At 38.0% G+C, this 24,218-nt stretch overlaps 1 protein-coding gene across 2 annotated transcripts; it reads left to right on the top strand.

Annotated features, from left to right (window-relative positions):
* Positions 1-4,890: 4,890 nt before the first annotated feature.
* On the top strand, positions 4,891-8,676 carry caap1 (caspase activity and apoptosis inhibitor 1; the record flags this gene model as incomplete). 2 transcript variants are annotated; one of them, XM_083937491.1, is made up of 6 exons in its annotated part: positions 4,891-5,023; positions 5,938-6,129; positions 6,942-7,026; positions 7,136-7,193; positions 7,298-7,365; positions 7,463-8,676. In XM_083937491.1, the coding sequence occupies 6 exons, from the start codon at positions 4,919-4,921 to the stop codon at positions 7,954-7,956; spliced, it is 1,002 nt and encodes a 333-aa protein (XP_083793617.1). In that variant the 3' UTR covers positions 7,957-8,676. The 2 variants fall into 2 exon arrangements, with proteins under 2 accessions (XP_083793617.1, XP_083793616.1); XM_083937490.1 differs by having other exon boundaries at positions 4,919-5,023; positions 5,935-6,129.
* Between the last annotated feature and the right edge of the window lie 15,542 nt (positions 8,677-24,218).

Here is a 24,218-nt window from a genome sequence, read left to right as displayed (position 1 = left end):
ATGCTGCTGTAGGTCTAGTCTGCCAGGGGAAATCCATGACACTCTGAGCTTGTGGGTCCCTGTGCTTTCTCGTCTCATAGGTTTCCTTGGATGGTGGTTGTTCCTGATGCTGTGTTCCTGCTTGAGGCCTACTGCTACCATTATTATTTATTCAGGTTTATAATATCATATATAATTATATTTCTATATATTCTATATTCATTGCCATAATTATTATTAGCCATATTTATGTTATTACAACTGATTTAAGTATATCAGTTCATTCTAGTATATTCACTGCCATAACTACAGGGTCTCTTCCGATGTTCCTGCCTCTTAAACGGAAGGTTTTCGTTGCCACACAGTGCTCGCTTATTTAGTCAGCATGAATTAGAAGTTTTTTTAATTTAAGATGGGTAGATGGGTCCAAGAAGGCAAAGTTGAGGAGACTTGAACCACCTTAGTTACATGCTATTCATTTACTCTAACTGCAACTACATCTTGGAAACCTAAATGTTCTTTAGGCAGTAATGGCTGACATAAATGTAATCATGATGATCCATCGAAACTCCCACTCATTTGTTTTTTTCCAATGAGACTCCACATTTGGCATACATTTACTAAAACAAGCCATAAGGCAACAGTGTAAGAGTGTTTTCCCCTGTTTTAAATCCCACCTGATTCCAAAAACCTTCACACAACAATGACGACTGTTCTTGAATAGCTACATTTTTCCCACAAGTCTGTGCGAGGCAATTAATATATTTTTAATATACATCTCTGGCTTTCATTTCTCAAGGCAACAACTGTGTCCAAACTGCCTTGTTTTTGCAGTCCTCTTAACAAGCTGCCTTGCAGCGCCGTGGAGAGAAGCTGCTGCTTAAGTGAAAACAATTGATATTTAAGTTAACAACATGCTGAATAAGGGATGCAGGAGAGCTTTTGTATTGCGATCCTGAGCCAGAAAGAGAGTGATTAATTCTTTAGTGCCATTATTCTGTGTTTTATTTTTTTGTGCTGCTATCAGTTGTTTTTTAAGGAAACTTTTAAAACTGTTGAATGCAAATATGTAACCAATATATGCAACATGTACTGTCTTCTTCTACAACTAGTTATGATTTAATAGAAAGGTTATTTACAACCCTTTAATCTTTTTAAAGCAACACAGGCTCCCTAGTCATCCCTGTAAATGCAATCAAACACCTACACCTACACTAATTTTTACTGGCATATAGTGAAAAAAACACCTGCTGCTTCAAATGTTACAATGTTGGAGCCCCACACTAGAACAAGGTTATTTTAACAAGGTTATTTTAACAAGGTAAGATAGTGGTAGATACATTGTGTCATTGTTAAAAGAAGCACTTCTACAATGTGGTGGAGTCGTTATTAAGAACTTATTTTCTTATCAAACTACCGACAACTAATGCGTTAGTTAAATTTAATTGGTGACAGCCTGCATGTACAAAGCTGTGTAAAGATAATTGAAGCCTATAAAGCAAACCGTTATTGGGGATGACAGCTGAGGATACTTACTGAAAGCACAGTTAGGGACACTGGGCAGCCATTAAAATTGGCTGAATTAAAACCCCTCTTTGCTCTGGTTTTTTATTCACTTTTGCTGTGGAGCAGATGTGACTTTTTGGTCATGGAAGGAAATTTCCCGAAGGCCGCTCTCCAAACACTTCAGCGATGGGCCATTACCTGTAAAGCTACATATTTGGACCGGTGATGTGATATTGAGGTTTCAATGTCAATAGTCTCTCTCAAGAGACAATCTCAAAGGACTAGATATGAGGTGTTGTTAAGTAGGCTCAGGTATGGCTTTGGTTAGATTTGTCTGCCACTTTAAGTGGAGAGATGTGTGTTAGGTTGGTCCGTTGATTTCCAGTTGTACTGCTGTACCACTGGATCACTATCATTGGCTTGTTTCAAGACCACATAAGTAGATGCCATGTTGTCTCAGAAAAGGAGTGCTAGTGGAATAAGCGGGATTCCTACATAGAGAACTGGTTTTAAAGTGTCAAATATTGTACCCAAAGACAGATCTTTAAATCACAACTTTATCCAAGACTAAGACGTAGCCTCAGATATGTGTCAAGTGAATCGGAGTAAAAATACACAGCTCTACTCTCTCTATCTTCTTTGGCAGAGACGTCGTTGATCCACACCAACCCAACCCACTGTCAGTTAGTGTCAGTCAAGTCAAGAAACCTCAGGAAGTCAAGGTGTTGATGGGAGAATTGTCAGTTCACACATAGAACTCATAAAGCTTCAAGAAAGGTGTTCAGAAGTGCTGAAATGAGTGCATGTGCTGGGTGTAGGTTTCAATATGATTAGGGTTGATTTGTGTGCATCAAGTTGAATTAACACCAATTTCCTCTGAAGATTGGCTTGTAAATGTCTCATTGCTTGAGCAATCTGTAATTATTATGCACACACTGCTATGCTATAAGTGTCTGCGGTACAGGAGGTAGAGCAAGTCATCCACTAATCGGAAGATTCAAGGTTTGATCCCTGGTTCCTCCAGTACATGTTGGAACTGCCTCCAAAGGCTGTGCTATTATCTCCTATTGTTGTCAAATATGCCAATATGTTATGTTAGCAAATTATATCATGTACTTACTCCTTTTTCGCTGTAAAAGTATGAAAGTTATCATGGCCTGAAAACAATGGAGATTTTCCCATGAAAACAAACACTATTGCAATGTATGTTCAGTATGTATGTTTAGTTTGTTCATTAAGTTTCTTATGTACTTATGTCCTTGTTTTTTCTTCTTTGTTTCTTTTGGAGTGAGCTCCTCCAGCTTTTTAATCTCATTTTGACTAAACTAAATCGAGGGAAGAAAATAGCAAAAGCATGTAACTCACTGCTGTGCATCTTTTGATTAGCCAAATGTCCTCATTAGACAACAGGAGCTTGTTGTGTATTCAACAAACACTCTTTTGAAGACAAAGTGAGAATCATAAAACACAATTTCTCTTAATTTATTTAAAAAATACAACAATCTGCTATTGGGAATAGTGTCTCATACCACAAAACTCTGCACCATACTTTCAACATACATAATTAAGAACTGATTTGGCTAAAAGTCTCTGGATTCAAACACACAAATATACAGAGGGTGGTTGTTATTCCAATCCTTTTCATGGCTCTCAAATGCAATGTCCCCTGCAACATTGCCAGCTCCATCATTGCCCTTTTAATGAGGTGATATCCACACACATGGGAGCAGATGTTGCAAAGAAAACACATTGTGACGTGATTGTGATCGATGCACACCTCCCACCATATTCACTGCATAATTTGGCGGATGGCATCAGGATAACGACCTGCATTATGTGGAGACAGCTGTCGCCATGGCGCCCAGGCAGCCATTGCATTGGCTCCTGCCTTTTTTTAGGCAGAGGCGGGGAAGCCAATTAGAGTGATTTACAGCTTGCTTGTGTCGTCACCACCTTGAAACCTGTGTCTCGGTCCAGCTACAAAAACATGCATGGCTACCTGGGTGGTAATAAGAAGGGCATACTGACAAGAGTTGTTTATCGGTGAAATATAATATAATTACGGTCTTTTTTAATGTTAGCTTGTCCTTTAGATTTTTTTGGTAATATAAGGATTGTGCTGCTCTCTACAAAGCCATTGATTATTTATAATGTACTGTATGAATATTCATTTGATGATGTTATGAAATGAAAAGAATATATATCCTCATGTTGATCTAATCCAGTCTTGAATGCAATGTTTTGTGATCATGTCAGAGAACGTGAATTTGAACATATGTTCTGAAACCAATGTATGTAGAATAACTCTCTCCGTCACATGTAATATATGTAAAAAAAAAAAAAAAAAAAGAAGAAAAGGAAAAGGTAGTATGAATGTAGAATGTATGTAAAATAACAATTTCACTGTTTCTTGACATATTTTTACATATTTTCTATGGATCATGCATAATGCAAACTACAGCTACATTTTCATACGTCTCTTTGTTTTGCATAACTATTAGTGTAGCATAAGTTCTGCAAACAATTCTTACCTATGTATGTGTCACCCCAAATTCCTTTGTAAATTCCTTTGAAACATAGGCTACATGCTTTACTGATGAGAATAGCGCTGCCTGGTTTAAAATGTGAAAACCTGAATGATGTAAATGAGCAGCGACAGTGGGTTTGAAGGTTTTTGCAGTAATGAATCCGATGCACAGTATTTGATGATATGGTGAGGCAGATGGAGACTGGGAGATGGCAAGACTGTGTGAAATACAGGAAGAGGACTTGTGATTGACTGTCACTAGTAGTTTGAGCGAGCTTTGAAGTGTAAAATGATAATGGGATACAGTTTGGATGTATTTGCACTTCCATCAACAGCTTGAGAGGTCACAGGAATGGTACATCAAGGTGCAGTCAAAATACAGACAGTTGTGCAGCCTTAAGATTAACAGAGTATTATATACATAACCCAGCAGAAGACTGACAGTCGTTGTTGTTATGAATAGAAGAAGACTTTGTTAGAATGTGGGAACTGAAAGATACAATCACCAATTATGGGCATTCATAGTCAAACACTGCAAGTCTGGTAGCGGTTGTCACATTTTAAAACAATTTGGGGTTTTGTGTACAGTAGAAACCAAGTAAGATAAAAAAAAAAAACACTCCTCATCCTGTGCAATAAATCAGGGGGTTGTTGTTAATAATATGTATGTTGCGAAATATGTAAGGAGTCGGCCCTTTTTCATGGTAAATTTACAAGACAAGCAAACAGCAATACCCCAGCCCAATAGGGGGCGGTATCAAAGAAAATGGCTGCTTTTTTGCGTCAACAAGAAAAGGAGTCGTCGCTCGCTGTTGACGTCATCTCCCCGCGACATTTAATTTGAACAAGTGAACGAGTTTACCCTCGACAGTCTTCCGGATTAGGGTTGCTGTATTTACCTCCAAAATGCTCAAAAAGAAGTCAAGTAACACTGAAAAGAAACGAAAACACTCTCAGTCTGAAGATCGACACGACAACAATAAACGCAGAAGTGCGGAATCACACTTGGAGGTAACATTCGAGCTAGTTGTATTTGTCATTTGTATTTATTAGCGTCGACAAAAGCATTGGATTATTCGGAAGTGTGTTGCTGTTCGTTCCCTAATTTGAAACAAGGGAACACTTACGTCATAACGTTCTGATACTGCAACATTGTATCAGCGTTTACCTTGCACGCTTCCAATATATCTTAATGTGTTAGTGGTTTGGTTTTGTGACTGACTTATCCCCACAACGAAAATGTTTTTTTCCCAACCGTGTACCTGGTTCTGATACTGTCATGTTCACGGCCTAGGGGGTTGGATAGTTGTTCAAATTCATAGCAGCCTATTATTATACTTTTGGCTTTGGCAGCCTGTTGTTAAACATATCTTTGATGTGCCAAACATGGAGCCAATTTATGAAGCTAGGTAGTTGTGTCTGACTTCAGACTTTGGTACAGGTGTCTTTCAAATCAGGGTTGCTGTATTGATTTTTGATGAAGCTGTTGGGAAATTCAAGTAGGTAACACTGATGTAAACATTGATATATGGGGTGGATAAAATGTCCAAAACACCTCTGTAATCCAAAACAGTTTGAAAACATCAGAAACTACAGCCTCCACATAACCATAAAGTTAACTTATTAGGCTTTATCAGAGGGCTATTGTATTACTGCATGGATTTAGCTAGATGTACCTCGGAGACAGTCAACTAAATCTAGGTCCCCCCCCCCCCCATTTAAGTAAGCAGTTAATAACAAACCTGTGTCCTTGATAACAATTAGAGTTTTTAGGACTACGTAAAGCCGGTTTGAATAACACAGGAAGCCACTTTCACAGTATAACACAAGAAGAAAAAATGGTCCCCATTCTGTGTGATTCCCTCTATCGACCCTTAAATTCTTTCATTTTAGTTAGACAGTAACATATTGATTTCCTAAAGCAGGACTCCAAGGATGAACTTGCTGACACAGAGCTGGACAGGATTGGCAGTGACATTGAGGAGGGCGGACTTGACCTGAGCCTGCCCTTCCAGCCCATCACTGCTTATGTCACTGACAGGCGGGAGATGCTGGAGCAGTGTCTCCATGTGCTGGGGGAGAAGAAGCTACGGAAAATGCTGCCTGATGAACTTAAGGTGATTGTTTGATCATGGAAACACTATGTACTATAATCTTAAACTCACAATCTTCAAATGGCTGAAATAAGACATTTCTATCAGTGTTTGAAACCCATATCTTTATCATTTGTAGATGAGAAGACAGGCTTACCCTGAGAAATTAGCCTAATTCCTCAACAGGGTCAATTTAGGTTTGGACTACCTTAAATGTTGTCTTCAAAATGCTTGTCCACCACAAACTTTAACAAACGTCTTTTTCCATGACTGTATTTTTACTGACATTAGTTTGTGGTTATAAGGAACACCTTTTGAGCTTCGGCCAGTGTTATCTTCCAATATATATGGCCATATTTTGTACTGTTGGCTGCATTCCAACAGCACCAGCTTTGGCTGAAAAAGCAACAACACTCTGAGAAATAGTGACCATTTCATGAAAAGGTTTGTTCCATCTTTTTGTAGGAATATACTGTATTATTTAATGGTTGTATTTCATTTCAACTTACTGAAAGTTACCTTATATGCATTTTTGTGGATACTTCAACATCACTTTAAGTAAGATAGGAAGTTGCTTGTCAGTTATTTTACATAACATGTGTTTAATTGCTGATAAGAGGGTCTCTATAGCTATAAATTAGCTATGGAGCCTGATAGTAAAATACTAGCATCTACATTTGTGCCAACTCTAGAAAGCCTTGCAAGTTTTGACTAAATAGTGATAATTGATATATATTGAGACAGTGAAGTATGGTTTTATGCTTTTGCTGTTTGTTTGGGAGGCTATTAGAGCAACCCATTGTCAAAGATGCCATTAAATACACTGTCATTCACAGGACTGTAGTTTAGATGACATCAAAAAGGTGTGCTGGGAACAACTGGAGCCAATCTCAGAGAATAATCTTATACAGATCTTGGCAGGTAAGACTTAAGGCCAGTTTGTGAAAAAAATATCACTACTACATAAATCTCTGCAACAAAACAGTGTAAAACAATGCATTTGCATTCACATTGTCATGTTTGTTTCTAGGGGAAGAACTGACCTCTGCAAATGACACCAAAAGCACAGAAGAGATCTTGGAAAGCCAGTGAGTGAACAGCTTTTTCAGGGCACGATTTCAGATTAAAAGCAAAGCGTCTTCCCATGCTTTCCTCACACTTTTATGTGTTTTATTTTATTTGCCCCATCAAGGCAGGACAATAATGTGGACTCTACATCTTGCCTCAAAGAAACTGTAAAAACTGAGGACCCTAAGCAAGGTAATTATTATGTAAGGCACTCAATGAATGACCCCAAAGACAGGAAAAAAATATAAAAAGCATACCATTTCAAATCTTGATGTAATTTCATTTACAGAGGGTGGTGGTTCAGGCGAGGAGAGTGACGTCCTAAGCATAAACGCAGACACTTACGATAGTGACATAGAGGGACCCAAAGAGGAGCAGACTGTTAAAACTGTGGATGTGGCAGTGAAAATAGTGGACAGCAGCAAGGAAGGTGCCGACCCAGTTGTAAACCCAAACCCGGCAAATCCTGAACCTCCCGCAGGCCTCCGACCACCGCAGGCAAAGAAAGACATCCAAAGCGACATAGACAAAAGTGTCAGTGAGATTTTAGCATTTTCATCCTCTTCAAGCAAAGAGGAAGCTAAAGAACAGGGTGTGCCCCCACCGCCCACAGATGTTAGTTTACCTGTTCAAAGTGGACCTGTGTCAAGTCGTGCACCTTCTGCATGTCAGCCGTCAATTCAGCAACTGGAGCTCCTTGAGTTGGAAATGAGGGCGAGGGCCATCAAGGCCTTGATGAAAGCAAGTGATGGGAAGAAGCCTAGTGTAACAAAAAATGTGTAGCATGTATTCTGTGTTTTTGTTTTTGTGTGTTATTTTTCCATATTGGTATTATTTTACAGACTTTTTAATCCAAAATTAAACACTTCAAGGCCTGTCCTACACTGAATGAATGTCTTTTGGGATGATGAACATAATGGTATTTCCAAATGTATTTTTCTCTCCGGTCAGTAGATGGCAGTGTTACCCTGTCACACATTACATTCATGGTAATGTGTCTACAATGTGAAGAGGTGAGCAAGAGATTATTTATCCGCTCACTCTATAGTCAACAAGACAGTATAAAAGTCTAGTTTTCTGAGTAATAACGTTTAGTTTTTCAGTTAGGGTAAAAATGTTTAAAAAAAGAGGATATGAGAATATTTGAAAAATGGTTTTTAGTATGAAGGCCGAGCTTTGCCAGCCAAAGAAGGTGGCAGCAGTGTTGTGCTGTCATTTACAGTAGATGCACCTATATTTCTCCACTGAGCACCTGTTTGATGTGTCATGCTGAAGTATGCATAGTAATATCACGCACTGCCATCTCACATTCTCTCTATGTGAGACTCTAATTGTTAAGGCTGGTTTCTAACAACAGGTTAGGCAAAGATGACAAAAATAGTTCCTGTGGCATTACAGACGAAATGCAGAGAAACCTAAAAGGGAAATAAATCTAAGATAATTAGACCAGCTGTCCTCACCTATACATCAAGTTAAAGAACCGGCCACTTGTATCCACCAGACTACCCTGAAATGATAACTTTCTTTATATCTATGTAACGGTTGTAGTTAATAGCATCTTCTCGTCTAATATTGTAGAAATTTTTTTTCTGTAATTTATTCTGAAGCTGCTTTGCTCCTGTGTGAACTGTAAAGCTGCAGTGTGTGTGCAACTACATGCAGATGCAGAGCAAAAAGGCTCTCTACCCCAAAGGAGACAATAAAATGCATAAGAAGAAGCTAGTTGCCTTTGCATTTGCATTTAAAAGGGTTATTTCATGGGAATGAGGGTGGGGTGAGTTAAATGTTTCTTTCTCTGTGCATGTATGCGCAGGTATCTTAGTACTCATTGATGATTTCTAGCGGAAAACTTCCATTTTAGTAAAAAGGGATACAGCGATTTCAAAGTGCTCGTATTAGCTATGATTGGTCAGTATTTATCTATCATTTTACTGCTATTAGATTGCCAATTATGATTTGGTAAGAGCAGATAAATTGCGTTTTATTCAGATCTCTAAATTAGTAGGCTGAAAAAATGGATTGATGGAGCCGAGATACTGTTTTTTTGAGTGAGTATTTTTTATTTTTTTTTCCTAATGAACCTTGTGATCCATGTTAATATATTAAGGGGGTGAATGGTGCGATTATCTAAGTTAAAAAACTTGATTTTGCAAAACGTTTGTGTTTACCGCTCCATCTTTTTTACTAGCTGCACCTGTCATTTTCCTTGTGCCCAAGCCTCTGTTTTGCGATGCACATTACATATTCTCAAAAATATTTAAGGTTGGTGTATCCTCCCAACAACTTTTTTAACACTCTATCAAAGCTTTAGGATATTGTGGGCTCTGCTCATGAATGAGAGGTACAAGTGCTGCATACTGTGTGCATGTTAGGTGTAGCTATTGATAGGTTTGGTGCATTGTACTGTGTTAAGAACTTCATGGGCAGTTGAAATTGATGATTTCTTACAGGGCGAGAAGGTGATTTGTAAGTCGAGTCAAGTCTTCTAGATGGTGGTCCTAAAATGTACAGTAGTATGATTTGGTATTGAGTCCAATTTGGGATTGTGTATTTATTGTAATGTAAGAGTTTTCTACATTTTGGAAATTAGAATATAGTAATTGTTGCAGTGTACCATTTGGACAAAACAAGTGAGAAAAAATGCAAGCATTGGGATGCGTGCCAATCAAGACTTGCTACAAATACAGGAATAAAAATGAAACGCAAAAACATTAAGAGGAAACACACCTGCACATAGGGGAGGGGAGTTTGGGGTGACTTTGAGTCTTTTGGTCCTCCACTCTGCATCTTGATAATTACTGTATGAATTGCAATTAACATTTGTACCATGATCCTTATAGTATGAATTATCTATCCCATTTAGCATTTCCAGAAACCACAAGACATTTACCAAAAACATGGATGACCCAGTTCCTGTTAGCTTCAGTTGTCCTCCAAGCTAAATATGTTACATGATTACCTAATGGTAGTATTTGAATGCAAACATCAACATTTGCCAACTGTACAAACAGTGCTGAGATACTGGCACGTTGATGTTTGCTCAGCTCTACCCCATCCCTAATAATGTAGCATACTTGAAATGCTAGCATGTAAAAATTAGGCAGAACTCTTAGGGCAAATTTCCAAACCTTTATGCAAACCAAACACTGCTTACCATTTAATACAAATACTAACATGTATGCATGCAATGATTTTTTTTAATCATCCACCTCATAATCTCTCAAACACCAGCCTCCCCCATTAAACCACTAACATCCTTTGACAACCAAGTTATTAAAGATCTGGATTGCAATATCCTATAAGTGCTTGATAATTAAATTAATTACCCTGGTTAAAACTTGGCCTTAACTGCTATTTAATTAATCAACTATTTTGATAATCAGTCATCAGTCCATCGGTTTGAGTAGGTTTTTTTTTTTCAGAAAATAAGTAGAAATGATCTTATTTCAGTTTCTTAAGAGTGAATATTTTCTGGGTTATTTTCTCCTCTTTGACAGTTTATACTGAATATATTTAAGTCGACAAAACAAGACATTTAAGGACGTCCTCTTGGGCTTTGGGTAACAATGAAAGGCATTTTTCACCAATTTCTGCATTTTATAGACTAAACATCTGATTAATCAAGAAAATAACCGTCAGATTAGTTGACAATGAAAACAATTGTCAGCTGCAATGCCACGATAAGTTCAGCACAGTTCGACAATGTTACTATGATTGAAGTAAAATAGGGCTGCAACTTCTATACTTCAAGCTTAATGACATGTGAGTGTTTCTACTGAGTTTGTTAGATGGCCTCTGTTGAACCACAACATGGTGCCACATTTCAATTTGTTTGCCAAAATAAGATTCAATAACAAAGCTGTCTTCCTGATTCTTTATTAATCTAACAATTTAGTTGGTGTGCAGCGGACATAACATCCATGACCCTAGGTGGGAAAGCTTCACCGTCTTTGCTGTTGCTAAGTCCAAAATGGGCCATGGACCATGTCTGTCCATAATATTTGTTTTGGTGCACATTTCTGTAGTTTGTTACTGATATGCATAATCTTTTATATTTGTGTATGTGTGTATAGACAGCATATCAGTGCCACATAGAACTCTAGATGTTACTCTAGATACCACAGAGAAACACCATAGGCATTTAAAATTGTTTGTCTTTTTTTTTTTAAGAACACATCCTGTTTGCATACATAGAGTAAGTCTCTTCAAATTTCCTCTGTATTGTCTCTGTTCTTTCAGCACCAAGAAATTAAATTGGACAAAGAGCTCGTGTTGACAGGCAATAAATAACTTAGCACCTCTGTGTGACTAGATGAGTTGATTTCCCTAAGCAATGACTCATCAGACACTTTACATTTCCTTCAAGTTTCAAACCATGTTTTCCTAAACAAAGTAGAAGAGGAGATGTTCAATGTTAGATATAGTTTTTTTGATTAAATGTCCAGTTATGTGTTAGTGCTAAGAGCTGTTACATTTGAAACAATAATGATTGCCATCTTAAGGCGACTCTTACTCTAGAAATAGTGGCTGGAGAACTCCTACATGACCCATGACTTATTTTCTGGCCGTGATGTTTTAGATTTTCTGGACATTGACAGATGTTATAAAAGATACTTTTAATGGTTGCTCAGCGTAGGCACTGTGGTCTTGAAAAATGGATCATTCTGTTCCCTGTTGAATTCTGTCATTGAATGAGATGGTTCCCATTGTGGTAGTTTCATCTCAGGTGTGCTGCACATCTATTCACTATTCACTTCATTCGTGTGGGAAAAAGTGTTAACTGGGTGAATGTAAGTTTGGTGCTACTTGAAAGAAAAGGGCTCCCTTTTTTCTGTTACACTTGATAATGCACATTTGAAATTCCACTCCTGTGAAGTATCTGCATTTTGAGAAAATTCCTCCCCTCCACTGACTCCCATGACATCTGACTTTCAAATTCCATGCATGCGCTCCCCGCATGGGTACCCCCCCCCCCCCCCCCCCCCAGCCACCCACCCACCCACACACACACAACTTCGGGGTCTGCATTTAAATGGTGCATTAATACCATCAAACAACCATTGAAATTCTGTCGGGTAGACCAGCAAGCCAATAAAGTAAAATACTTTTGAAGGATATCGGAGACATCAGGCGGGATGGATGACCTCGCACAATCAAATCAGCATAATCAAATGAAATATCACAATATTACATCAAAGCCAGCTCCCACCGCGACGGCAACTGCAACACGATCAACAAGCTCAATCCTAGGGGTATCTGTGCTTTTTCACTAAAATATTGAGGGTAATGGCCTCAAGTGAATACATTTCACAACTAATAGAGTGGGCTCAATGTAAATCTCTAATACTGTATGGCTTTTAAGTGTTCATGTAATCTATGGTTCTTCTTCAATCACTAAACATGAGTGATTCCCACTGAAACGAGTATGCACACTGCAACCCTAATCTATAATATATGCAAATATTGAGTACTCCTTTGAGAATTAAGGGTGATAGCACACAAGATAATTATGTGAACATTAGATTGTGTTTCTTTCTACAGCAATCACGCAAAACACACTGAAGCTCATTCGCGTTTAATAACTCCAACAAGAGCTTTCATGTCGAATAAATATATAGATTATTATTTATATATTTTACAGTCACCATACTCAATGGAAATAAATCTTAAATGACTAAAGTCAAAACTTACATAGGTCATGCTGCTAGAAAAACAGCATACTTGATGAAAGGGTGTTAAAACTATATTTCACTATTTAAAGTTGTAGCTAAAAGATTTTCATCTTTTTCATTGTCTTTTAAGTTACTATCCATCAAAGAGTGAGTTAAAACAATGGTGATTGATCATATGACTCACTCATGAAAGCTTTTCTACTTGCCTATATATTGATTATTTCAATATCCGTGTCTGTTGCAAGATGTAAATAAACTAGACTAGATGTAAGCGGCCATGTTAGTGACACTGCTGACAGCTGTTGGTCTGCCGGCCCAACCAGGTCCCCAGGACCGGTGTTGTGCGGTATTTAGCACCCCTGCTGTGAAATGCACCCCCTCGTATTAAAGGTGATATTCTGGATCAGAAGGCTGTAGGAGTAGTTTATATACAGGTACGCTACACTCAATTATTTTTTAGCTATGTAGCCTATGCCAGTATATTTAAGTGTATTACAATATGGGTCTTGAAACCTCATCATACTAAATAGGCCTACTTATGGTATTATTTTATTAGTTAGTACTTGGTTGACATACTATTTCTAATAAATATATACATAAAAATCTATATCACTATCTTGAATATAACTAACTATAATATTGATACATATTATAGTTAGTTATATTCAAGATAGTGCTTAAGACGGAAGTAAAACTAATATTACTATTTTCTTTAGATGGTATTTTGGCACATTTAAGAATTGAAATTAAAAAAGCTCACTAAAGAATACAAACATCACTTTGCTTGATTCAAACCGTAAATACAGTATATAGTACTGTTGTTATTTCCACCTATTTAAATACATATATGAACATATCCCAATTACGTATGTAGACAACAATTACCGGTAAGTCCTAACGCGTTCTCGCGGGAACTCCCAACTTGAGACAGGCTTGTAGTAAGAGCAGAAGTGGAAAAGTTGTAATAATGTGTGTATGGATTTAAGAGGGTTACATATAGGTGACCGACTGGAAGTAAAGAGGTTAATTTGTTTCAATAAAGGTTGCTAAAAATTTAAAAAAATTGTCAACACACATAGTAACCGTGAGCATGACAAGATGGAGGGCTCTGAAAGAACAGGCTCACCTACAATTACATCTTACTGCCAAAGAGGCTGCTAGAAACAAGATATCTCAAAGATCGATTGTATTCCTAATGTCTTCTTTATCCATTTTGAAAGTTAAAGTTTCTTCTAGTCAGACAAGTTAGTTGTATGGTAAGGATGTCCTCTTACCTTTTCTTAGCTGACAGTTTCGGCTGTACTCCAGCCTTTTACTCAGAGCTGCAAGGCTGAAATGATTTTTCAAAATACTACACTATATGAACTAACCCTAAAATATACTTTACATTATGCTCTTCAGTGTACTGTAGGGGAGCACACACTGATCCTAACCGAATAAAGCTTTTAGAGACCTAGAAATGTTGAGAATAAACTAATTACACCCCCAATAAAGCTGAGCTGTAAACAGCTGCATGGGTATAGTCCCAGCTGTCTTATGAACAGCAATGGACCACCAAACTGTCCCCCAGACAGATGATGGATCACAGCACAGCCCTGGTAACTCACATTTTTATGATGCTAGGTTCAGACTACACCATTTGTGCTAGGGCTGGAAGACATTGAACTGTCAAATCCTGGTGGGGTGCCGTTTATTTATTTTTATTTTGATGATTTATTTCCCACAGAAGCACAAGAGGACTGGCCAAGTAAATTACTTTTGTCAAAATTGTGATAAAACTGTCAAATTGCTTCCCATCACCAGCTGGCAAGCAATTGTATTACACAAGTAATTGTCAAAAGGAATGTCAGGAGAGGAGTATATGGCTCGATGAGTTTCTGTCCATCTTTCCATGAGGGTTTTACGTTCCTTGTCTTAGTTTAATGGCCTTGTCGTGTGTTTTAACTACATTGCAGTCTGTAGCTCTCCAGGGTTAAAGCCATACTGTGGCTACAAGTCAAAATTAGTCTTAACTTTCTTTTTCATTTTAAGCCTGACACAAAGAGTTTAAACACACGTTTTGTATGTCTGTTTTTGTTTTTGTTTCTGTTTCTGTTTCTGAGACACGTCTCTGTTACATCTAACAAATGGGACAAGTGTCATTAATCACCTTTGATTGATAGCTGATAACTTTTATGATTCTCTGTAAAGCTCAACAACCTTCAGAGTCGTATAAGTTCAAAAGTTATGGTAGATAATAAGTCAAGACCTGTGAAATCTGTTGTCTAGGTTGTCCAAACTATTATACAATAGACATGAGTCATACAACCAATCAACTCACAAAAGCTTGACCCAACACCACCGCTTCAAGCCCCAACATCCATACTCTCCTCTTCTTCATCACATCATATGAATGCAGTGCTATTTCAGATGAAATACTTGACAGCCAATTAAGCAGCCGGCGTCTGCTCTACTTTTCCCCAAGTGATTGCTTATCCCATGTTGTGATTGTGAGGGGTTATACAGAAACAGTTCAACTCAAATGACATTTTGATGTGAAAACAATCAGAACAATTGGTTTTAGTGTTGGAAGTGAAATTCTCACTGAATAGAAGAAAGAAAAGCAATGCTAAAAGCCTGAAGTTTATCCTCTTAAAGGGATTTTGGCACATCAAGCAAATATATCATCCAGTTTCAACATTGAGTGGTAAAATGTGTGATAGTTATTGTGTAATCAGTGTGCTTTTCATTGTGACTACAGTTTTTATTACTGTAAATGGATAATGATGCTTAATTAATGAACCTCTCAAGTTTTGCCTTTAAAAGGGAGATTGATATCTGTAATGTTAAAGTGAGCAAAGATTCAATGAGGGATTTGGGGACAGATGTTAAAATGTAATTTTTGATATGTACCTCAGCAGGAACAGGTGTTACTGGGCCTGCTGGTAAATGGAGTGTCCATGCTGGGAAGAGAAGAGGTCACTGTTCATCTCCGTGTTCAAGTGCCTAAAGCATCTGGACCAGTTCCAAATCTCAGGATCCGCACAGCCTGCCTGAAGCAAGTAAGTTTGCACAAAGCTGCCCATTGTCATTCATTTGATAATGCCCTCTGCATATATCTCAGTAGAAACTCTTGCCTTATATGGCAACAGTTATTTGTAATGAATATATACCATATATACATTCATTACAAATAGAGACATGACCATTTGGTGCAGTGTTGAGGATAAATGTCATTGTCAAATAACGTTGTGCTGTGTGTGTGGTTATAAGCTTATGAAATGAACTATTTGTTTGTCGGGCTAGAATAGTTCAGCACACAAATAATGATTTCTGTGGAATTAATCAAGGTGAGTTTGAAGTGACTCCAACATTAATCAACATCCCCTCGCTATTCAGTTTAATTTGGTCCAACCCAAACTAATCAGTAGCAGGCAACGAGGGCCCCTTAAGACTTCACAATCTAACTTTTATGACATTTTTTTCTGAAAAGATGAATCGACTATCGCTTTGCACAATTAAAGGTCATATGGAAGTGATGAGTCACTTCAGAAATTAGCATCCTAAAACCAAAAGATCCATCATGAGTCATCCTGTATTCAAGGCAAAGGTCTGCCTTTGATAGTGCTACTCAATATTGATAACCTCACCTCAACCTATTCCTAGGTGACTCATTAGTCACAGATGTAATTATATGTCATAATAGAGAAATCAGTGTTGTGGATGTGAGTGATGACTGTGGCTTAAGACATGCAAGCCTTGATGTAGTACATGTCTGATCGGCCCAGGGTTGGTATTTGCAGTAGGGACCTAAAAGATGCCCACCCTATCTCTGTTTCCTCTGTTCCCCCAAGGTAAACAAACTACATCCTGACACTAAGAGTTAGACTAAGCATTCACCAAAGCCATTTTTATTCAAGATGCCTGAGAAGTCATAACAGCCATGTTGGATGTTTTATCAAAGCTTTATCATCCTTGCGCCAGACTCATTACACAGGTGCAGCGATGGCATAATAAAACGTGACTTAATCAAAACCAAGCAGGCCTCCAGAATAATTGCTCCCCACAGCTGAATATATGAAAAAGTCAGGCAGGGGCTACTGTTGTACTTAACCTCATCAAGGACCATTTAGGTGATAGAGGATGCAGATGCTGAGGTGAAGGGCTGCTAGGGGGTTGTTTGTTATTTTTTTATCTATGCTTGATGAAATGAGTCAGGAGTTTCGAGGTATTTACAGTTGTACATTTTATTATATGATGCAATCTTGAGTTGTGTCTAATTTGTTTTTAACATTTTTTCGGCTGGCTAGGTGGAATTTCTATAGAGGTTTTGGCCAGGAGCATTTGCTTCTTCCAAAAATCCCCCACCCCTAGCTATTCCTTTTAATAAAAATTATCTAGACATCCTTAAATGTTTTACTGAAAGCCTGAAAAAGCTCAAAGAAATGTGTCCCACATATCCTTGCACAGGTAATGCAAGATTGAGGTTTAAAGTTTGAGAAAAAGACAATTGCGGCGTTTTCAAACCGGGGCTGAAATCTTCCCCCGAAAGCTTTTCCGATGTGTAAGTGTCTGTTTCTGTAATGGGCTATGCCATGGGAATGTTTCCATGGTTACATGGCAAAGGCGCTTGTACAGCTCAATGCCGCTCTCTGGGGAGTATCTGGGGAGCTTCTGCTTAGTGGGAAATGATGATAATAGCACAGAGTGTTGGATAAAACTCAACAGGGGAAGACTAACCCCTTCATACTGCAGGGAAAGGAGACAACGTTCATCTTCTTATGCGTAGTCTTTTGCTGGCATATTTTAAAACCAGTTATCCTAGTTACCATACTGCAGTATGTTCATATCCATCACTTTCATTTTTGTAATGCCATGTATCATATGTTGACAGACAGTAAAAGTAACTCTTCAAGCATAAAGAGCACAGAGACATTGTGCAGCAATCACTGGTGACCTGTTCTGCACAGGCTTGGCTCAACTCGAACAGGCCTATTGATAAATAGTATATACTAGATAGAATATACTGTATTTTTTTTGGATTATAAATCTGAGTTTTTTTCATAGTTTGGTCGGGGGTGCGATTTATACTCTGGAGCGACTCTGGAGTGACTTTTAATCCGAAAAATACGGTACTTGATAGTATGCATTAGGTACTAGGCAGTATGTAGTAGGTAGTAAGTACTATATAGATAGTAAGTACTAGGTCATATCTAGTATGTACTTGTAGTATCTGTATTAGGTAGATGAGGCTTTTTTGAGATGAAGCACTATGCATGCCAGTTAGATTTGTGTCCTACTTTATCCAATCTTGCTCTGATGTCATATACACGTGAAGAACTTAGAACCAGGCGTCACTGAATGCAAGACCCAGGGCATGATGGAAAACACCTGACTCTGACAGCTGATGGGTTAATCAGCTGTACCCAGCCTTTTGGTCTGATGTATCACCTCAGCCCTGTCGAGTGAACTAATGTAACCCTTCATCGATTTCCAATTTATGTTCAAAATATACGTACAGTATATAATAATATTCCAAAGTGGACATGTTTATTTTTTCATACAATTGAACTGTCAATATATTATGTTGGTTTTGGTCAGCAATCATACCACTACAGTTTATCCATTAGTTTAACTATTTCAACCGTTCATCAATAATATTACTTTCGCTATTCATTTTAACCATTTATCAATTAACATTACTTTAAACTATTTCTAGCTACTACTGCTACTCTACAATATTTCCATGTACCTGGCAACCGCAGAAGTACCCCCTGGGGTACAAGACCCCTGGTTGGGAATTACTGGTTTAGATGTTGACTCGACAATATGATTGGAGAAATGTAGGTATTTGTCTCATTAGAAAGTTTATTCTGTTAACAGAATACTTGTTGTGTGGCTGATGGTGACTTTTAGTAGACAGAGAGACTTAATAAATTCAGATCATTAAAACCATACATAGTCTTTTGTGCATTAACATCACAGATCGCCTGTATAGCATTTTAACAGGCTACTCTGTCATAATCAAAACAATTGGAGACTGCATACCAACTGAGTTTTTTAACAAATTGAAATCTTAACTACCAGGATGTAAGTGGTACTGTCAATTCCTTTACAGAAAGATGGAATCTGCTGGAAACTAAGAAGAAGTTGCAGTAAGAAACATGAACGAATCAAATACCTGTTTATACCCCACCAGCTCTTTTCCCAGTGCTGATATTCATGCATGTGTGTATTGATCACTGTCGGAATCCAGCAGTTTACAAAACACTGCTTTGTATTAGATTAAAACGGTGAATAAATTATATACAATTGGACAAATAACTGAAGACTGAAACTCTTTCGAGTTGAAAATGCCACATTAATTTAAAATACATTACCCCCTGCCGGAAGACTTAATGAAGAAGCCCATTATAATGTCATACCTGCTTACTTTTGAATTTTGTAGAAAGTTTATTTGATATGTCTGAGTCAATTACCCAAAGTCATTGTGACAAGGAACTGCTTAGTGAACCTGAACCCCCGGTTCGACTTGGGGAGCACTTAGATATTTTATACACGACTGTGCTTTGAATATTTTCCAGCTGAAAATTCTTCATTGGCAAGGCACTATCTTTTTTTCTCCCTGTCAGCTTAAAGGTTTTGTCCTTGACGTCACTTTGTAAAGTGTGCACAGGGTGAGGAAAAAAGTGCAGTCAAGTAAATGTCTTAAGACTTTTAAACAGAACTATTTATTTATTTATTTTTAATTCAAATGTTATTCTATGGTGCCACGCCATGGAATCCTTCTGCATGGTTCAAAGGGGTTCTTACGCAATTTAGCATTGCACTTACTTTATGTTGGAAGATATGCAACAGATATATATATATATATATATATATATATATATATATATATATATATATAAAGAATGATTAAAATTGAAGCAGCAGAGGCCACTTTATCCTGATTTTTAGTCCGTAGTAAGATTCAAACCCAACAAAACACTGGTTCTTACATTTTCGATAATACAACTAGAGCGCTACTAACTTTTTTGCAGGTACTCCTAATACCAAATTTGTGTGAAATCGGTGCCCCTTTAATGAAGTGTAAAAAGCAATAATGTATAAAAGATTCATACATTCTTTTATCTCTCCATTAATTTCTCTGAAATTTCAATTCTTGAAAAGAAGAGTGTACCACTGTGTAGTGTATAGATACAGTACACATACATTTTTATACAATATTTGCATTGAGTTGTTGTGACAACTGGCCTACTTGTATTTAAACTCCATCTGAGTAATTTTTATTCGTCAGCATTCTCAGGGTAGAGTTTGTCTCTCTGTGGACACAGAGCGTTTCATGTCGTCCTCCGACACATTGCAGGAGCGCTGGGACAAACACCGGATGAGTGACTAAGAAAACAATTCCCCTGGATATGCCTGTTGTCTCGCTCTTCCTCTCTTCTGCGATCTTTCTGTGTCTCTTCGGGGTTGAATCACATTTCTCTTGCTTCCCTCCGATGTGTCTTTGTCATATATAGGTGCATGGGCACATGCACACACAGACATACGCTGACACACACACACACACACACACACACACACACACACACACACACACACACAAACACACAAACACAGTCTGACAAATCCCCCCTTCTACCAAAAAGTCGATAAATAAATGCATTGTCTCTTCACTTTGGCTGTTGGCATCAGCCTGTCTAAATTGTCTGAGAAGGCAGTGAAGTGTGAAATTGAGTTCAGAACTGTACGCTGTGTGAGGGGGCACAAGATGAGCGTATGTTTGCTTATTTATTCATATTGCAGCAGCATTCAGTAGCGGTTACGGAAGAAAGGGTCAGTTAAACACGTTGAGGTGTTGTTGATGAAAATTTGACAAGTTTAAAGGAAGAGTATTAGGCAGTGGCATTTTGCCCTTGCAAGGAGAGCAATAGGTTATTCGTGTAAGGGGTAAATGACGCTTTCAAGTTAAATTGTGCAGTTAAAGTGAGTCCAACAAGTTTTCTAATTTTCTTCATTCCCTGGGTGCTGTGAACCAGGACGACTTCTTTTTGACAGTTTCTATCATTGTTCTAAATGTCATCTACACTAAAGCTGAGTAGTTGCATACAAAGCAAAAAAAAAGGTAATTTTACTTGAATCACTAGGTAGTGATTGAATAACTTCACAGTGATTTGCTCTCTCCTTTTTCTGAAAAGATGAGTTTCTTTCCCAAAGCCAAAGAGTTCATGTGAGAATAATAGCACCTGCCCACACTAATTTGCCAAGAACAAATGATTTTGCTTGAGAATGTAACTTTTGTGCCTCTTTCCCAAGATTTAATCAGAGGTATTACGCAAACCTTCCCTTCTTCAGCTCTTTTCTTGCCACTCTGTGATGAATGTGTTGTTACTGGATGATGTATGTTTATAGATTGCTAGGGATAACTGCTGTTTTGAAGAGTTATAGCTTCCCATCACATCACAGAAAGTGCCTCTGTGCAAAAATCATTCAGGGATTTCAGGTTTGTCTCTCAATTTCACTGAGCACAATACATGATAAATGTGCATTTGTTACAAAAGTAAAACAAAAAACACATAAAACTTTGTTTCCAGACTTTTTGACAAGGCTGTTTGAATGTCAGTTCCCACTACAGAGTCTGCCAGTCAGTGGAAAAAACGACTCACGTATTTCTTTTTAAGGTAAGCAGGGGTGAGGTGTCCTTCACTGTCACTAGAATCTCCAGTATGGAGGTCGTCCTCTTGAACATTTTTATTTTAGAGTGACAGAAATTGTAATGGCAGCATGAATCCCATCAAAGTCTTTGCATTCTCAGCATAACCTGTAAGACCTGTCCAGAGGTCAACTGATAGTAGAGCCTCCTTCTGTAACACTAATGCATTTAATTTATAAATGTAGGAAAGTGGGTAGCCACATTACTTCAGGTTTCCCCTCATCTATTTTGAATTATATATTGACAAAAATGGAATGTATGTAATCAAGATGCTTTCACAGTATGATATAATAAATATCATCAAAATAGATGTAACAAAAAAGTATTAAGCTTAAAGTTGCCTCTTTTGGAGTTGTATTGTAAACAAACAAATGAAATCTCAACAAAAGGCACTTTGTATCCTTGAGGTCTAACAAATGTATTCAATGTCTTTGCCTCCTCATAAAACAATTGCAAAGCTCATGTTTTTGGATATTTTAAATTGTGTGAGTTAACCTTCCTTTTAAGTAGCTTGCAGTCTTCTTGTTTCTTGCATTTGGTGGAAAATCTTCACATTTCTTTGCACATTATCCCCACTGGCTGCCTGTCCAAATTACCCATATACTTAGGCATAGTTTCCAGTTTTCACAAGTAAGCATCTGACAAAGTTGGCTACGGACAAAGTTAGCATGTGGTTGTTTTACTTTGTTATGTATATTTAATGCTCTTCTTTTCTGGTAACCGTAGCCCCTAAATGTATGTAGAACCGCATTCAGATCACAATTTTCTGTCTTGGGGGGACTCCCCATTTCCCCGTTTTATTGTGCCACCCACTTCCCAAACCAAAGTTACACCCTTGTCTATACCCATGTACTTTATGTTCTCACATTTGTACAGCATGTTACTATATACTGTGGTTACAGGTTTCCATCACTCAGCATCACTCAAACTATATTTTCATTTATTGTAATAGCAATGAACACAATGTATTAGATCCCTATTGAGACTCATAAACCTTGATCAGGAGTGTGACCATGCCTGGCTGAAAAAAGAAAGCTAATTTTATGTTAATCACAGTACCTTAAGGACATATTGGCCATTATCTACTTCCAAGCATCTGCACTAATTAGCTGAGTAAATAGGCAATTACTATCATACTAATTAATGTGTCATTTTGTGTCTTTATTTTCACAGAGCTACCATCTCTTATTACCACATCACTATGACGCACAAAGTAGCAAACAGAGCATTTTATGCAATAGAAGTAGTTTGCCCTTTTCAGAAATGCAAAGTCTTAATGATAATGATGTAATTATTTGTTTTGGAGAAAAAAAAACACTCTTCAACCAGAGCTCTGTGCCTGTTTGATTTCCATAAGCTGTCACATTGAATGGAGAATGTATTCATCTTGACTGGCTCGAGGCTTGCTTTTGAGGCGTGAACTTGAAAAGTGCAAAACACATAATGAACACAAACATGAAGGGCTCCTGTTGGGGCATGTTCTTTAAACATATTACATACTACGATTGATCGGATTTGTTTACTGAACATTCTGTGGTGTTATCATAAGAAAATGCCATCAGTTCACCAGCACCTAGTCTGCTAAATTAAAGTCTAGCCTGTATTCTTTCTTATTTCTCTGAGTCTCCGAAAGCCATCAGCTCCATATGCCATTGTACCAGTTACAGCCAGCAACTCCCTTGAAGCTTACTCTAATCAATATTTCAGTGCTGAATGGCAAGTTTGTCCTTAAACAAAAATAATTTTCCTTGACAACCTGAACAAGCGTTAAGCTAGTTAGAGAAGGTTTGCCCTCCTCAGAGCCCATTAAAAGGGTTTTAATGAGGGGAGAGTGGCAGACAGCAGCAGGACCCCCACTAGCTTTTGATACAATGCACTGTCACCTCATTAAATCCTGATGATGTTCACAGATATTCCAAGACAGTTGTGAGACCCATGTGTTACTCTGTGGACGCACAGTCGACATGGGGGCATTGCCGAGGGGCTGCGGGTACCAGCTGGACTTGGCACCACGCAGCTCGCCCCTCGACAGTGATAATGGCCTGCCTGCTTCTTGTTCACATCACAAGCTTTGTCACTTTAAACTGCTCTGTAATGGCCTTTATGGGCTGTCATGAATTGTGCAATAAAGAGAGGCGTGGATGCAACCCAAATAGAACAGTAGGCAAGCTGGGTTTCCTTCGGGGGCCTGTCTAGTGGTTGAAGGGTTGCTGGTTTGATGTGCTGTATGCTTCCATAAATGATTAAGGACATCAAGTTTCCATAAACAGCTAATGCGTATTATTGTGTATATTTATGACACACTTTTTGCTGGAAGATTTTATCCACCCTCCAAACTCTTTAAATGTAGCTTCACTAATACTAGCCCTCATACAGTACATACTGTTTTGGCATTTGAAAAGATCTGGCCAGTAGGAACTGCACATATCCTGTGCTTATTGGCCATACCAGTCTAAGTGTGGCACTGTGGGCATGTGATAGAAGGTGGTAGAAAAGTAAGTAGACCTTTGAGTTCCTGAGATTTTGTAAAACTACTTCTTCCAAGGCAAAAAATAAACATCCATGCTCTAATTAGAAATTATTAATTGTAGAAATGATCATATTTTGCTGAAAAGATTGCCATTGAAGGAATAAAAACCAAGGCCAGAATAATAGCCTTGTTTACTCATTGTAAAACA

This window comes from Echiichthys vipera (assembly GCF_963691815.1).
Source record: "Echiichthys vipera genome assembly, chromosome: 22".
NCBI lineage: Eukaryota > Metazoa > Chordata > Actinopteri > Perciformes > Trachinidae > Echiichthys > Echiichthys vipera.
The sequence above is the reverse complement of the archived record's forward strand: the minus strand, read 5'-3'. Positions and strand labels throughout refer to the sequence as shown.